The following is an 18,052-nucleotide window of genomic DNA, read 5'->3' as shown; positions in this document are numbered from 1 at the left end:
CGCATTATCTACCAAGAGAATTCTCTTCGATCATAATCACAGTCTTGTGTATTCTCTATGTAAACTGGAAACCACATATCCTGATGCTGCATTTATTGCAGCTGGGGATTTTAACAAGGCTAATCTGAAAACAAGGCTTCCTAAATTTTATCAGCACATCGATTGCGCAACCCGGGCTGGCAAAACCCTAGATCATTGTTATTCTAACTTCCACGACGCATATAAGGCCCTCCCCCGCCCTCCTTTTGGAAAAGCTGACCACGACTCCATTTTGTTGCTCCAAGCCTATAGACAGAAACTAAAACAGGAAGCACCCGCGCTCAGCTGATTCGTTGAGCGAGTTTATTAGCAAGTGCATCGGTGATGTTGTACCCACAGTGTCTATTAAAACATTCCCCAACCAGAAACCGTGGATTGATGGCAGCATTTGCGCAAAACTGAAAGCGCGAACCACTGCTTTTAATCAGCGCAAGGTTTCCGGAAACATGACCGAATACAAACAGTGTAGCTATTCCCTCTGCAAGGCAATCAAACAAGCTAAGCGTCTGTATAGAGACAAAGTAGAGTCGCAATTCAACGGCTCAGACACGAGAGGTATGTGGCTAGGTCTACAATCAATCACGGACTACAAAAGAAAAACCAGCCCCGTCGCGGACCAAGATGTCTTGCTCCCAGACAGACTAAACAACTTCTTTGCTCGCTTTGAGGACAATACAGTGCCACTGACACGGCCCGCTACCAAAACCTGCTGGCTCTCCTTCACTGCAGCCAGCGTGAGTAAAACATTTAAACGTGTTAACCCTCGCAAGGCTGCAGGCCCAGACGGCATCCCCGGCCGCGTCCTCAGAGCATGCGCAGACCAGCTGGCTGGTGTGTTTACGGACATATTCAATCAATCCTTATCCCAGTCTGCTGTTCCCACATGCTTCAAGAGGGCAACCATTGTTCCTGTTCCCAAGAAAGCTAAGGTAACTGAGCTAAATGACTACCGCCCCGTAGCACTCACTTCCATCATCATGAAGTGCTTTGAGAGACTAGTCAAGGACCATATCACCTCCACCCTACCTGACACCCTAGACCCACTCCAATTTGCTTGCCGCCCCAATAGGTTCACAGACGTCGCAATCACACTGCACACTGCCCTAACCCATCTGGACAAGAGGAATACCTATGTAAGAATGCTGTTCATCGATTACAGCTCAGCGTTTAACACCATAGTATGCTCCAAACTCGTCATTAAGCTCGAGACCCTGGGTCTCGACCCCGCCCTGTGCAAATTGGTCCTGGACTTTCTGACGGGCCGCCCCCTGGTGGTGAGGGTAGGTAACAACATCTCCACCCCGCTGTTCACCCACGACTGCGTGGCCATGCACGCCTCCAACTCAATCATCAAGTTTGCAGACGACACTACAGTGGTAGGCTTGATTACCAACAACGACGAGACTGACTACAGGGAGGAGGTGAGGGCCCTCGGAGTGTGGTGTCAGGAAAATAACCTCACACTCAATGTCAACAAAACAAAGGAGATGATCGTGCACTTCAGGAAACAGCAGAGTGAGCACCCCCCTATCCACATTGACGGGACAGTAGTGGAAAGTTTTAAGTTCCTCGGCGTACACATCACGGACAAACTGAAATGGTCCACCCACACAGACAGCGTGGTGAAGAACGCGCAGCAGCGCCTCTTCAACCTCAGGAGGCTGAAGAAATTCGGCTTGTCACCAAAAACACTCACAATCTTTTACAGATACACAATCGAGAGCATCCTGTCGGGCTGTATCACCGCCTGGTACAGCAACTGCTCCGCCCACAACCGTAAGGCTCTCCAGAGGGTAGTGAGGTCTGCACGACGCATCACCGGGGGCAAACTACCGGCCCCCAAGGACACCTACACCAACCGATGTCACAGGAAGGCCAAAAAGATCATCAAGGACAACAACCACCCGAGCCACTGCCTGTTCACCCCGCTCTCATCCAGAAGGCGAGGTCAGTACAGGTGCATCAAAGCTGGGACCGAGAGACTGAAAAACAGCTTCTATCTCAAGGCCATCAGACTGTTAAACAGCCATCACTAACATTGAGTGGCTGCTGCCAACATACTGACTCAACTCTAGCCACTTAAATAATGGAAAAATGTATGTAATAAATGTATCACTAGCCACTTTAAACAATGGCACTTTATATAATCTTTACATACCCTACATTACTCATCTCATATGTATATTTATTTAAAAATATATATATATATTTCACCTTTATTTAACCAGGTAGGCAAGTTGAGAACAAGTTCTCATTTACAATTGCGACCTGGCCAAGATAAAGCAAAGCAGTTCGACACATACAACAACACAGAGTTACACATGGAGTAAAACAAACATACAGTCAATAATACAGCAGAAAAATAAGTCTATATACAATGTGAGATAAGGGAGGTAAAGGCAAAAAAAGGCCATGGTGGTGAAGTAAATACAATATAGCAAGTAAAACACTGGAATGGTAGATTTGCAGTCGAAGAATGTGCAAAGTAGAAATAATGGAGTGCAAAGGAGCAAAATAAATAAATACAGTAGGTATATAGTATATACTATATAGTATTATAGTATATACTGTACTCTATATCATCTATTGCATCTTGCCTATGCCGTTCGGCCATCACTCATTCATATATTTTTATGTACATATTCTTATCCATTCCTTTACACTTGTGTATATAAGGTAGTTGTTGTGAAATTGTTAGGTTAGATTTCTTGTTAGATATTACTGCATTGGTCGGAACTAGAAGCACAAGCATTTCGCTACACTCGCATTAACATCTGCTAACCATGTGTATGTGACAAATAAAATTTGATTTGAAATATTTTTTTAAATAATCTCAGGCAATTACTCAGATCAGAATTGGATCAGAGAGGCCAATGTTGGAATGATATAGAAATAAATGTTTCATGTACATAAAAAAGCCTACATGTCAAAGTGTAGGGCATATGCATATTGACTACAGGCTCATGTCCAAACCAATGCTGACATGGGGAAATTGCCTGAAAATGTAGCCAAACTTTTTTTCAATGAGACAATTAATTACACAAATCAATAGAGGCTGCTGAGGGAAGGACGGCTCATAATAATGGCTGGAACAGAGTGAATGGAATGGTAGATGTATTTGATACTTTTCCGCCCCAGCCATTACCACGAGCCCGTCCTCCCCAATTAAGGTTCAACCAACCTCCTCTGACACATATATAGGCTAAACGCTAAATGTTTGACAAATATAATGAAGGATAATTAACATTTACGTCTAAAGGCTTGATTCTATCGACAAACTCGAGGCACTGTTTGTTCAGATCAAATAGTCACAAGACCGGAGAGTGAAGGACAGTGCCTGTTGTGCACCGGTCAGCATTTTGAAACTAAATGTCCAGGTTTTAAACAGTTAAGTTTTGTCGTTTTCTGAAGCATGTCTTAACTTTTTCAAAGTAGCCTTGGCTAGCCGAAAGACGACCATAGAAATGTTTAGGAAATTATTTTATAAACCCTTCATATGCCATTGAAACCAGCATTTCTTTCCTGTTTTATTTGTTTTCAAATCAACTTTATTTTATTGTCCAGCTGCCAAAAGTACAATCCTAGTCATATTAGTAATATATGACTAGGATTGTACACTAGTTGATGCATCTTTAGGTCACCCATTTTTCTTAATTTCTAACTAATATTTTCTTCTCTGTCACATGAAACCGCTTGCACGTGTGGTGCGCTTTTGAGAATGCCATTTTCCCTATAATTTCATTTTGGAAAATTCACATGTAGCCTACAGCCATGTGCGCTTTGCTGAGCTTATAATATTAAGAAATAAAACTGTTTCGACATTTTAAGGCTAAAAAGTGATCTGTTGCATCCTCATTGTATGAATTTGGGATCGGTCTTTCTAGAACTGTCCCAGAGTCTTGTTTTGAACCGTCCTAGACATTTCTTTTATCGCCCCAAGGACGACAGGACGCCCTTAATTTCAAACCGTGGAGTGAATAATTTTATTATTTGGTTTTAATTGTAATGTTACAATATTTCATAGGCTACCAAGGGTGGGCAACCATCCTCCAGGATAGCATTAAATGGGCAGTGTTGAATATGCAGCTTGAATATGCAAATAGTGTTACCTATATTTTTTGTCTGCTTCTCTATGGTAAAAAAAGATACTAATGCATTTTATTTTGTAAAGTGGTTCCTTGCATCATACAATGGTGTAAAAATGGTGTTACAGACTATTGTTTTTATTTTTGGACAAGTAACTTGAGCTTTCAGACAAGCAAAAAATCTGTCCTTGTCCTTAGGACAAGTGGCAGAAAAAGTGAATTCCAAGCCCTGCCGTTGCTAAATATTGTAATGTCAATTTGTAATATGAGACACTGCCTGTCCGTGTATAATTTCTGTTGAAGTTAGTCTGCAAACTTTTTCAACCAGCATTTGAAGCATCATCCCTCTCATTTTGACATGTAGTAGTCCATATTGTTTGTGTTTTTAAATCGTCTACATTGTCTACTGTGCAGAATCACTGATCTACAAGTCACCTTGTATCCCAAATAACTACTCATTACCAAGATTAGTGATTCTTGCTCAAACTGATTCCCTCCAACACACTGACCAACTGTGTGCTCCCCCTCTACAGGATTACTTCAAGCTTCAGCCTGAGGGAGTAAGACCAGAGGACGTGTATGTCTGTGAGTCCCGTTACTCTGCCAGGAACAAGGCCTTCAAGAAAATCAAGATGTGGGCCGGGCCAGCCGGCGTGAGGTTTGTCCCTCGGGATGTGCCACTGCCCGTTATCCGGGTGGCCTCCATGTATGCCAAGCGTGATCAGGAGAAACTGTTGGCCGTGGCCGATAACGGCAGCCACAGTATCGTCGACAAGGTGAGAAGTCTGTGCACAGGAGGATATTAGCTCAGTTGGTATAGCATGGTGCTCACGCCAGGATAGTGGGTTTGAATCCCAGGACCACCCTTACATAAAATGTTGCACACATGACTAAGTCGCTTTGGAGAAAAGCGTCTGCTAAATGGCATATATTATTTTTAGTGCTGTCAAATGATTAAAATAATTCATCAACATTTTAGAATTTGTAAAAATGTTGGCCCTGAAGATATATATTTATGTTTTTTTTAAGCAGTGCATTGAGTTACAGGCATACTATGATTTGATTGTAAGGGAAGAAACATCAAATAATCTGTATCAGTCTTGCTTTCAATGAGAATGACAGATCTATAAGTCCCATTTCTATGTGAATTTGATCGGGATGCCCAAAAAGTTACATATTGCCGCTTTAACTTTGACAGCCCTAATTATTCTATTTTATTTTAGAGAGTGAAATGCATTTGTCCTGCTTATTGGACATGTCCATCACAAATAAGACCATATTTACTGTATGTGTGAGGCAACACTTCATTGAGTACTTCTTTTAAGGTTGAATATTTTCCTGGTATTTTACAATTCACTTTTCTCCCAGGTAACCCAGCATTTCCTGCCAAAACCGGAAGTGTTATTCAAAAGCATTATAAAGCATATAAATATGTCTGGATTTGATTGGAGCTTTGATAAGCATGAACATTTTAACCTGATGCTACCTGAGCCTGATGAGCCATATACTACATACATTTTATGAGCCCTACATGAACGACATTTAATGAGCCCAAGCCCGAATGATTGTGCCGTTATCCAATACATCTATGATATAGGCTACTACACATTTATGCACGACAGAAAAACATAAAAGCCCATGATGTAGCTAGCTACTGTAGTTGTGGCAACTCATCTGTCTGTCTGCAACATGCTCTCGGAGCATTTCTTATTATTCTGTGCATAAATCTGAGACACAACATTGGCAGTAGAATGGCCCATACCGAAGAGCTCAGTGACTTTCAACGTGGCACCATCATAGGATACCACCTTTCCAGCAAGCCAGTTCGCACTGTATATGCTCTCTTGGGTAAATAAATGAAACTAGCTCCAGTAGGCTAATATTTTTAGTGTGAACTGTGTTACTGTACTGTATTATGCTGTATTATATGGACTGGAATTACACACATTGTTCAAACCATGATAAAGCCGAAGAGAACATGGGTTCTGGTGCAGCCCATGCGGCCTACAATGTTGCAAGCATAGGCTAGCGAATTAGATTTTAATTTTGAAATATAATACAGCCTATTTGTATAATTAGTAGGCTGACGCATATATCACTTCCATAATATTTCCCCTAATGTTATTAGACTACCTCCTTTTTATCACTCTTGTTGCTTCATTCCTTCCTCGCTTTCAACAGTTAAATGAAATAAGTCCTCATTCTAATGACATCCTAGAATATTGGACTAGAATTAGATGAAGGCTTTGACTTCTCTTCACGAAGATTGAGTGGGTCTGAATAAATAACTGCTACAGCCTACCGCCATCGCACGTTCGCTCTTCTTTTAAACTACCCGTGAGTTCTATTGGCTGCTGTATTTAACATTCAGCAAATAAAGAGCTTATGTTCCTTTTGGAATAGTGTATTGGTATTAGAAATGTTTAAAAAATTATGTCCAGCATTCTAGTCTACCTTTTCCTGCATGGGACTCCGAGCTAAGGAGCTTTTTTTTTTTTTAAGGAGAGACAAGCGGAGCACAGGTGCTTGCGTATTGCGCAAGTAACAGAGGCTGTAAGTTAGAAGCATATTATGCATAACCCATCATTGATTAGCTAAATATAAGGCTTATACTGCATTGAATTTATTATCTTAAAGAGGTTGGCTAGGAGGATAGATGCTTTTGTTCATGTAGTGTATGTGGACACCTGCTCGTCGAACATCTCATTCCAAAATCATGGGCATTAATATGAAGTTGGTCCCCCCCTTTTGATATAACAGCCTCCGCTCTTCTGGGAAGGTTTTCCACTAGATGTTGGAACATTGCTGCTGGGACTTGCTTCCATTCAGTCACAAGAGCATTAGTGAGGTCGGGCACTGATGTTGGCCAATTAGGCCTGGCTCGCAATTAGGCCTGGCTCGACAAACTATTTCTGTATGGACCTCGCTTTGTGCACGGGGGTGTTGTGATGCTGAAACGGGTAAGGGCCTTCCCCAAACTGTTGCCACAAAGTTGGAAGCACAGAATCGTCTAGAATGTCGTTGTATGCTGTAGCGTTAATATTTCCCTTCACTGGAACTAAGGGGCCTAGCCCGAACCATGAAAAATAGCCCCAGACCATTATTCCTCCTTCACCAAACTGTACAGTTGGCACTATGCATTGGGGCAGGTAGCGTTCTCCTGGCATTTGCCAAACCCAGATTCGTCCATCGGACTGCCAGATGGTGAAGCGTGATTAATCAATCCAGGGAACGCGTTTCCACTGCTCCATAGTACAATGGCGGCGAGCTTTACACCACTGCAGTCGACGCTTGGCATTGCACATGGTGATCTTAGGCTTGTGTGCGGCTGTTCGGCCATGGAAACCCATTTCATGAAGCTCCCGCCGAGTTATTGTGTTGACGTTGCTTCTAGAGGCAGTTTGAACTTGGTAGTGAGTGTTACAACTGAGGACAGACAATTTTTACGCTCTTCAGCTCTCGATGGTCCCGTTCTGTGAGCTTGTGTGGCCTACCACTTCACGGCTGAACCGTTGTTGCTCCTAGACGTTGACCGGGGCAGCTCTAGCGGGCAGAAATTTGACGAACTGAACTGTTGGAAAGGTGGCATCCTATGACGGTGTCACGTTGAAAGTCACAGCTCTTCAGTACGGGCCATTCTCCTGCCAATGTTATGTCTATGGAGAGTGCATTGCTATGTGCTATTATACACCTGTCAGCAACGGGTGTGGCTGAAAGAGCCTAATCTACTAATTTGAAGGGGTGTCCACATACACTATATATAGATGCACTATATGAGAGAGATCTCTAGGATGCAATTTGAATGCGAGAGAATGCTCGCGCATGCAATGATATTCGAGTGATAGGCTGTTTTAAGACTCAGCAGCTGCAATTTAAAAAATTATCATCTTTACAATTTAAAAATAACAAAGTGACTCCCGAAAGCCAGATAGATATTGGTAAATTTAGACGCGCATTCGGTCTTTATATTACTGTAGCATAGGCTATGCTGCAGCAAATGTAGATCTACCTGTCACAAGAAAAAATGTACCATGATGGGTCTACGTACATTGTGAACTGACTCCATACTGAGATGGGCTGTCTGTCCCCACCCTGATTCATCATACAGGCTGTAGAGAAGCCAGATTTAGACATTGCATATAATTTAACAGTTCCATATCACTCCATGCTGTTCATATCGGTAATTTATTATCATTTACTGGGTTCTCACAGTTATTTATCCCGGGAAAAGAGAGTGGTTTTGGGAGGTAAATCTCGATAACCGGGTTTGCACCATTCAACCCTACTTCTTATCTCTAATTTCATCATAAACAACACTGAAACATTGGAATGTATTAACGTACCCGTTCCATATTGTTGAGCCGAACTGAACAAAGCCACGCTGTGTTGGTTACGCACCATATTTGCTCGAGCGGTGTTGGAAAGGACGACGTGAAAGGAAAATATCTGAGTCGGGTCACAATATGGGTTTGGGTTGACACGATAGTGTTAAAAAGTGTACCGGTGTTACTGAGTGTGTGCTCTCATACTATGTGACTGTGTGTAGGAGCTTGAGGATGTCCCGGTAGAGATGAGTGGAGGGGAGCCAGGCTGTCAGTACTACGACCAGCTCCACTACAACAACATGTGGCTGAAGGTGGGAGACTGTGTCTACGTCCAGTCACATGGGCTCGTTAAACCCCGTGTCGGCAGGTACGTCAAACACACACCTCGTAGTATTTGGTTTCTCTTCAGAACTCTTTTGTAATGTGTTGATGGTGTCGGTGGCTTTTTCTCTTTCCTCGATTCCTCTCATCCTATCGCCTCTTTCTCAAAAATGCATTGGAGAACATGGTCCGGGGGGAGGGACCTGTGACCTACTCCTCCAATGCAGTTGAGGAGATAAGATGTCAGAAATCACAGAAATATGGATTGAGATAAACCCTTTGTGTTTTGAGTATGGCGATGTGGTGTATGTCTGTGAATGGAAGCCAACAGGGCTATTTTAACGAATTGAACTGTAACAGGATAGAGAAGCTGTGGGTGCTCGACGGCGCAGCATTTTTCTTCGGACCCATCTTCATCCACCCAGAGGAGACAGGACACGAGCCCACCAGGATGTTCTACAAGAGAGAGGTGTTCCTCAGCAACGTGGAGGAGGCCTGCCCCATGACCTGCGTCATAGGTACCTTACTACTTTGCTAGGCTTCTGCACTGCCTTCCGCATCCTCTCTACACTCAACATGCATTCATTATAGTTGTTTTCATTATCAGACCTTTGCTAGACTAGTTTCAGACATTCAAACCGTTTCAGACATCAAGTACCCCCTGGAATACTAGGTTCAATAGCAGTATAATTGGCCCTATAATTAACCATCATTCTCTCCATCCCTCCGTCCTGCAGGTAAATGTGTGGTGTCGTCCTTTAAGGACTACCTTTCGTGTCGGCCCACTGAGGTGTCTGAGGAGGACGTGTTTCTGTGTGAGAGCCGTTACATTGAGAGTGAGAAGCAGATGAAGAAGTTTAAGGGCCTGAAGCGCTTCTCCCTCCACGCTAAGGTGGTGGACGACGAGGTCTACTACTTCAGGTGGGAGTGACTCACATACTGTACATTTAACATAGAACAGGTAAAAGCCCTATCCCCTTTCTCCTCCTGAAGTGTGCGCTGAACTAATTCACTCCCCCTCGTGGATTGGACTGGTGTGTATATACAGGCTAAGGAAGCTTCTCTGCTTACTTCAGGGAGAACAAGGGAAGAGAATTGGACTGTCACCAAAGACTTGGTTAAATAGATAGCACTTGTGATTTTCTTGTTTAGCTAGTATCAACCCTCTTCTCTGATTGGTCCATATCCAGGAAGTTGATAGTGCCCCAGAAGGAGCCATCTCCTCTACTGAATAAGAAGATTGAGGAACTGGAGCTGAAACTGGCAGACATGGATGAGGGGGATGAGGATCTGGATGACCTGGAGGATGAGAACGAGGCTCCAGAGACCCCCTCCATGCCCACCATTCAGACCCCTCTGGCAAGCGATTTGGACATCATGCCTTACACCCCTCCTCCCCAGGTCTTACAAACACCCACACGCACTGAATGCCCAACTGTTATACCCTTCCACACACACACGCCTCTCCTCGCCCCAAATATCTTATCCCTTCCTCATATACAGCCACTCACACACCCTTGGCCCAATGTCTTACTTTTATCCAAGCATCCAGTTCGTATGCCTACTCCCACCTAATCCCTCCATTCAGCCAGTCATGCATCACACATAGCTCTATGCAGATTTTACACCCATTGCCATCATTACCCCAAGATCTTAAAACTTCTACTAAGCTAACATATGGAATTGTTTTAAGATGGTGATACAAAGGATAATTTAGCTATTTGATTTAGATTTAAGTTCCCTTTAGGTGTGTATGTATACAGTAACAGTCAAAAGTTTGGACACACATACTCATTCAAGGGTTTTTCTTTATTTTTACTATTTTCTACATTGTAGAATAATAGTGAAGACATCAAAACTAAGAAACATATGGAATCATGTAGTAACCAAAAAAGTTAATATTCAAAGTAGCCACCTTTTGCCTTGATGACAGCTGTGCATACTCTTGGCATTCTCTTAACCAGCTTCATGAGGAATGTTTTTCCAACAGTCTTGAAGGAGTTCCCACATATGCTGAGCATTTGTTGGCTGCTTTTCCTTCACTCTGCGGTCCAACTAATCCCAAACCATCTCAATTGGGGTGATTGTGGAGGCCAGGTCATCTGGTGCAGCACCCCATCACTCTCCTTCTTTGTCAAATAGCCCTTACACAGCCTGGAGGTGTGTTTTGGGTCATTGTCCTGTTTGGGGAAAAATTATAGTTCCACTAAGCGCAAACCAGATGGGTGGCATATCGCTGCAGAATGCTGTGGTAGCCATGCTGGTTAAGTGTTAAATCACAGACAGTGTAACCAGCAAAGCACCTCCACACCATCACTCCTCCATGCTTCACGGTGGGAACCACACATGCAGAGATCATCTCTTCACCTACTCTGCATCTCACAAAGACACAAAAATCTCAGGTTTGGACTCATCAGACCAAAGGACAGCTTTCCACCGGTCTAATGTCCATTGCTCGTGTATCTTGGCCCAAGCAAGTTTATTCTTCTTATTGGTGTCCTTCAGTAGCAATTCGACCATGAAGACCTGATTTCGCGCAGTTTCCTCTGAACAGTTGATGTTGAGATGTATCTGTTACTTGAACTCTGAAGCATTTATTTGGGTGCAATCTGAGGTGCAGTTAATTGCAGATTTCTGAGGCTGATAACTGTAATGAACTTATCCTCTGCAGCAGAGGTAACTCTGGGTCTTCCTTTCCTGTGGCGGTCCTCATGAAAGCCAGTTTCATCATAGCGCTTGATGGTTTTTGCGACTGCACTTGAAGAAACTTTCAAAGTTCTTAATTTTCTGGATTGACTGACCTTCTAGTCTTAAAGTAATGAAACTGTCGTTTCTCTTTGCTTATTTGAGCTGTTGTTGCCATAATATGGACTTGGTCTTTTACCAAATAGGGCTATCTTCTGTATACCACCCATACCTTATTGGCTCAAACGCATTAAGAAGGAAAGAAATTCCACAAATTAACTTTTAACAAGGCAGACCTGTTAATTGAAATGCATTCCAGGTGACTACCTCATGAAGCTGGTTGAGAGAATGCCAAGAGTGTGCAAAGCTGTCATCAAGGCAATGGGTGGCTACTTTGAGGAATTTCAAATATAAAATATTTTGATTTGTTTAACACTTTTTTTGGTTCCTACATGATTTCATGTGTTATTTCATACTTTTGATGTCTTAACTATTATTCTATAATGTGTAATAGTAAAAAATAAAGAAAAACCCTTGTAGGTGTGTCCAAACTTTTGACTGGTACTGTAAGTATTCAGACCATTTGCTTTGTGACTCGAAATTGAGCTCAGGGGCATCCTGTTTCTATTGATCATTCTTGAGATGTTTCTACAACTTGATTGGAGTCAACCTGTGGTACATTCAATTGATTGGACATGATTTGGAAAGGCACACACCTGTCTATAGAATGTCCCACAGGTGACAGTGCATGTCAGAGCCAAAACCAAGCCTTGAGGTCGAAGGAATTGTCCGTAGAGCTCTGAGACAGGATTGTTTCGAGGCACAGATCTGGGGAAGGGTCCCAAAACACTTCTGCAGCATTGAAGGTCCCCAATAACACAGTGGCCTCCATCATTCTTGAATGGAAGAAGTTTGGAACCACCAAGACTATTCCTAGAGCTGGCTGCCCTGCCAAGCTGCGCAATCGGGGGAGAAGGGCCTTGGTGATGGACGTTTCCAAGAACCCAATGGTCACTCTGACAGAGTTCCTCTGTGGAGATGGTTGTCCTTCTGGAAGGTTCTCCCATCTCTGCAGCACTCCACCAATCACGCCTTTATGGTAGAATGGCCAGACGGAAGCAACTCCTCATTAAAAGGCACATGACAGCCCGATCTGCAGAGAAGAATGGGAAACACTCCCCAAATACAGGTGTGCCAAGCTTGTAGCATCATACCCAAGAAGACTCGATGCTGTAATCGCTGCCAATGGTGCTTCAACAAAGTGCTGAGTAAAGGGTGTGAATACTTATGTAAATATGTTTTTTTTTTTTTTTCATTTATAAAAATGTCTAAAAACCTGTAGATTGAGGGAAAATAACAATTTAATACATTTTGGTATGGCTGTAACGTAACAAAATGTGGGACAAGTCAAGGGGTCTGAATACTTTCCGAATGCACTGTATATAGCTATCTCTCTATCTTTTGGACACGACACATGTTTTCGTGAGAAAGATTTTCAGGATGTCTCCTAGTCTGACAAACACCTCTGTAGCTCTGCCACCTTTCACCGCAGGTGCGGAAGGCCAACATTGACAGATGCGGTGGATTGAGACGCAGCCCATGCAATAAAAAAAAACACATCTTTAGCTTTATACAGATGGATGTTATGGGGTGTATTTATTATGCTAATTAGGTTTATGCGGGGGTGTGGACATTTGACTATTAATTAACATGGGTGTTACTGTTCATTGACTGGTCTACCCCCTGTTTCTCTCACAGTCCACCCCCAAGGCGAAGGGCGTTTCTAAGAAGGAAGGAGCCAAGAGGAAGGTCAACATGAGTGGTTATATCCTATTCAGCAGTGAGATGCGTTCGGTCATCAAGACCCGCCACCCTGACTTCTCCTTCGGGGAGCTCAGCCGTCTGGTGGGCACCGAGTGGAGGAACCTGGAGGCTCCCAAGAAAGTAGAGTATGAAGGTAGGAAGGCCAGGGAAGCATGCTAGTACTGAGGCATCTCTATGGAGACTTTGTTTCACCAGTGGATTCATACACCGTTTGAGATCTGCAATCAGATTGGTGATGACAATAACCAGGTTTCCATTCAACCTTTTCATGCGAGTAAAGTACATGTTGGATAAAAAAATGTCACGTCAGGCCTGCTAGAAACAGCTAATTTGAAGGTAAACTTTCCAAATGTCGACAAAACAAAATACGCTAGTCCATATCCCTAGCCAAACATCTGACAAACTTGGAGTGTTATGTCCCTTCAGTGTTAGCGTTATGAATTAATCCAAGTCTGCGTATTGTTGTTTGTTCCAGAGCGAGCAGCCAGGGTGGTGGAGCGGCAGGAGAAGGAGAGGGCAGCCCAGCAGCAAGCATCCCCGAGAGCAGGTACCCCAGTAGGGTCCATGATGGGGGTGGTGCCTTCGCCTAGCCACATGGGAATGATGCCTGGTCCAGGTAACCCCTTCCTCACAGAGACAGACATCCCAATTCAACCACTAGCCCCTAAGCACCCAGATCTACAGTGCCTAAAGGGTAGTGGCTAGGGGAGATTTGGGATTCAGGGCGATGGCACCATTGCTTGGGACTTAGCAGCTACTTGGGAAATAATGAAGCTGGACTGCTAAAACAATTCAACCTTAATTTATTTACCCTCTTCCCCTATCCAGAAATAGCCCATTCAAAATTGTCCAGTGGCTTTCAACTGCATCCTCATTATAGGCTGTGATTGTTTTTGTCTCTGTTGCTGCTAATTTTAATTTAGTATTTCATCCCTGTTTTATATTTTGTTTTGCATCAAATGCATTGAATCAGAGTTTGCATGATCCAAATCAACTGCATGACCAAAAATAGTATTTGTATTATTTTAAACTCTTCTTTATAGTAACATCCATTCTTGTTTTACTTACTAGCTTGTTTAACTTAATATTTTATCATTCATTAATATGTAGTGCATGTCTTTTGGATAGTCAGTTGCATGTCACTTATGCATGGGTATCGTTGTTGTTGTCATTCCCGGCCCCGCCTCCTCCTCCTAAGGCATGATGGGAGCTTACGGCCCCCCCTACGGCATGCCCATGCAGGGCCCCCATGAGGGCCCCCAACACCTCCAGCCAGATATGCCTGGGTACCACCCTGGCATGCCCTACCCGGGTAAGGACCCCACCCACCTTCCCTCCAGGCCAAGGTCAAACCTGTCCTGGTCAGTCAGTAGCTTCTAGTCAGTCGTGTCTTGGTCTCTCCTGCTGGAGGGGTTTACCTGGTCCACAGACAGGTTGTGCTGTGGTGGCCCACTGACCATTCAGGCTGCCAAGCCTGGTCTCTGTCTGTCTGTTCCGAGATGGGAAAATGTAAACCTGAGTTGGCGAGGTCCAGGTTGCAGAACAAAACACTTTGAAAAGTAAAGAAGGTAGCTGGACATTCTATTGCTCTGCATTAGAGCTACAGTGCCTATCGAAAGTCTACAAATGAATTGTATTTTTTTGTCATCGATCGACATCTAATACTCCATAATGTCAAAGTGATAAGAAAATGATATAAAGGAATACACTTTTTGGCCAAAATGCAAAGCCTTTTGTTTGTGGCAAACACAACACACCACTAAGTAACTGCTTCCTTATTTTCAAGCATGGTGGTGGCTGCATCATGGTATGGGTATGCTTGGGGAGTTTTTCAGAGTGAAAAGAAACTGGATGGAGCTAAGCACAGGCAAAATCCTAAAGGAAAACCTGCTTCAGTCTGCTTTACACCAGACACTGGGAGAGGAATTCACCTTTCAGCTGGACAATAACCTACAACACAAAGCCAAATCTTTCACTGGAGTTGCTTACCAAGTCACAGTTTTGACTTAATTCTCCTTGAAAATCTGTGGCAAGACTTGAAAATTGCTGTCTAGCCATGATCCCCAACACCTTGACAGAGCTTGAATAATTTAATTAAGAATTTGCAGGTATTGCCCAATGCAGGTGTGCAAAACTCTTATGAGACTTAGTCAAGAAGACTCACAGCTGTAATCGCTGCCAAAGGTGTTTCAAACATGTATTGACTCGTGGGGTGAACACTTATCCTAATCAAGGTATATTAGTGTTTTATTTTATATTTATCTAAAAAATATATATTTCTTTTTCTTCCACTTTGACAGAGTATTTTGTGTAGATTATTGACAAAAAATGACAATTTAAATCCATTTTAATCCCACTTTGTAACACAATAAATGTGAAGAAATCCAAGGGGGGGTTTGTAAACTTTCTGTAGGCAGTAGTGGGTAACGACCTTCTCTACAGGGGTTCCACCGTCCTTTACCTCTCTACACATTCGCACAGTATTACTCTGTTCCATCTGCTCGCATATCTCGGAATCCAAGGTCAGCTCAATTAACACATGAACTAACATGTAATGCATGTGGAGCTATATGACTACAAATAAAGAAGCGCACACATTTATTCTACAGCATGCATTCTATGCACATCCACCATGTTATACATCCTACACTAACAATGCATGTTGTTGTGTGTGGAAACTCATTATTTTTGTGATAGGTATGATGGGTCCTGGTATGAATGGCATGCAAGGAAGTCCCGGAGGCCACTACTACATGCAACAGGTAAAAGCCTAACTTATTACTAAGAACTACCAATGAGCTACTGCACTCATTAGTTCCATACACGGTATATTGTACCCAAATGCAGTGGGAAAGCAGTGCTCTTATTATGTTTTCCTGTATCTCCCTTCAGCCTGGGATGTTTAGCCCGGGGCAGCAGGCTCCTCCACCCTACCCAGGCCAGCTAGGCCAGCCCTCTCACCTCCAGCCCATGACTCCCATGTTTGTGGCTCCACCGCCCAAGACACAGAGGGTGCTTCACTCTGAGGCCTACCTCAAGTACATCGAGGGCTTGAACGCAGAGACCGACACAGTAAGCAAGTGGGACCAATCTCTCAAAGGTATATTTCTAATCACAAATGTGCTGTTCTTCTCTACGCACCTGTACTGCAGCATACTGAATTAACTCCAATGAATTGAGCGCAACAATTTCCTTCTCCCTCTACTCCCATGTATTCTCGGTCTCTTGAATAGCTGTCCTCTTAGGTGTCTTTTATTGCTGAGTTTCTACACTTCTGTTTGTGGGGGTGTGTGTGTGTTGTGAGCAAAATGGGTAAAGTCTGTCATTTCCACAGCGCGTCGGAGAGATGCCCACCTGTCCAAAGACCAGGAGAGCAGGCTCCCTTCCCATTGGCTGAAGAGCAAGGGAGCCCACAAGACGATGGCAGATGCACTGTGGCGCCTGCGGGACCTGATGCTTCGAGACTCACTGAACATACGTCAGGTGTACAACATGTAAAAAACCTCAAACTACTGGCCGTGTTCCTGGCTGACTTCATTGCAGACACCTGCCAGATCTCACAATGCCTGGATAGGTGTTTAACATATTAGCTAACCACATCTTTTCCCGCGCAACAGACAGCAAGTGGTCCACTAATACAGGACTAGTAAAGGCCCAGTACACTACTTTTGTGGAGAGAAAAAAAATAATATATATATATATATATATATATATATATATATATATATATATATATATATATATATATATATATATATATATATATATATATTTATTTGTTGTTATTATTTTGGGGGATTTTTCAGGGGGTGCTGCAGCACCCTCCGCACCCATACTTCGCGCGGCTATGCAACCACTGGGCTTGTTTGGGTCCTGTGTGGCTTTTGGTAGAGTATGGCGCTTGCAACGCCATGGTTATGGGTTCGAATCCCACAGGTGATCAGTACGAAAAAGTACAACAATTATGCACTCACTACTGTAAGTTGCTCTGGATAAGAGCATCTGCTAAATGACTAAAATATAAATGTGAAATGTTCGACAGTGCAGGCGACTGCTGACTGACTGATCTACTATTAATCTTGCATCGTAAATAATGACTCATTATTTCTTGTACATTAGTCAGTCACAATTTACCCATGATACATCACAGTTTTGATGCTCTCAAACATAGCTATTGTCTCTCTCTCACTGTCCTCATGAATGGACAGACACAGGAAGAAAAATGTGGTTAGAGAAGCAATATTTTATAGTGAATCAATCATGGATTTTATATTTTTTGAGCATAAAAAGCTTAGGTTTGTGTGTGTGATTTTTCTCTTTTGTATCATGGTTGTAAAGATTTCTCAATGTAAGTTAAAGTTCTTTGCAGCTTACGGTCATTCACTGACAAAATAAATGTGCTGAGGACAATTATGGTGGTTTCGTTTGATTTGTTTGTTGTTTGATCAATCCATGCACCATTAGGTTTATTATGAGAGATATCCCTCAAGGAGATTAGTGATGAGCATTATCATTTGACTCCATTCACGTATAAGGCACTTATTCGAATTCGTATTATTCTGTATGTAAATCCAAGGCACAACATTGGCAGTAGAATGGCCTGTACTGAAGAGCTCAGTCACTTTCAACGTGGCACCATCATAATACGCTACCTTTCCAACAAGTCAGTTTGTCAACTGTAAGTGCTGTTTTTGTGAAGTGGAAACATCTAGGAGCAACAACTCGGTTGCAACACTCACTACCGAGTTCCAAACTGCCTCTAGAAGCAACGTC

At 43.0% G+C, this 18,052-nt stretch overlaps 1 protein-coding gene across 1 annotated transcript in view; it reads left to right on the top strand.

Moving 5' to 3' along the window:
* LOC120062927 (protein polybromo-1-like) overlaps nucleotides 1–16,956 on the top strand; it is a 37,124-nt gene extending 20,168 nt beyond the window's left edge. The window contains exons 21-31 of the mRNA XM_039012987.1: nucleotides 4,658–4,900; nucleotides 8,671–8,816; nucleotides 9,131–9,288; nucleotides 9,508–9,691; nucleotides 9,961–10,171; nucleotides 13,214–13,412; nucleotides 13,755–13,895; nucleotides 14,478–14,591; nucleotides 15,977–16,041; nucleotides 16,172–16,379; nucleotides 16,614–16,956. Of these exons, the coding sequence (XP_038868915.1) occupies nucleotides 4,658–4,900; nucleotides 8,671–8,816; nucleotides 9,131–9,288; nucleotides 9,508–9,691; nucleotides 9,961–10,171; nucleotides 13,214–13,412; nucleotides 13,755–13,895; nucleotides 14,478–14,591; nucleotides 15,977–16,041; nucleotides 16,172–16,379; nucleotides 16,614–16,777 (1,833 nt within the window). The 3' untranslated portion in view covers nucleotides 16,778–16,956. The remainder of the gene's footprint in view (nucleotides 1–4,657; nucleotides 4,901–8,670; nucleotides 8,817–9,130; nucleotides 9,289–9,507; nucleotides 9,692–9,960; nucleotides 10,172–13,213; nucleotides 13,413–13,754; nucleotides 13,896–14,477; nucleotides 14,592–15,976; nucleotides 16,042–16,171; nucleotides 16,380–16,613) is intronic.
* Nucleotides 16,957–18,052: the final 1,096 nt, after the last annotated feature.

The sequence above is a fragment of the Salvelinus namaycush genome, chromosome 2, assembly GCF_016432855.1.
Source record: "Salvelinus namaycush isolate Seneca chromosome 2, SaNama_1.0, whole genome shotgun sequence".
NCBI classification, from domain to species: Eukaryota; Metazoa; Chordata; class Actinopteri; order Salmoniformes; family Salmonidae; genus Salvelinus; species Salvelinus namaycush.
This window is presented reverse-complemented; position numbering and strand designations above follow the sequence as displayed.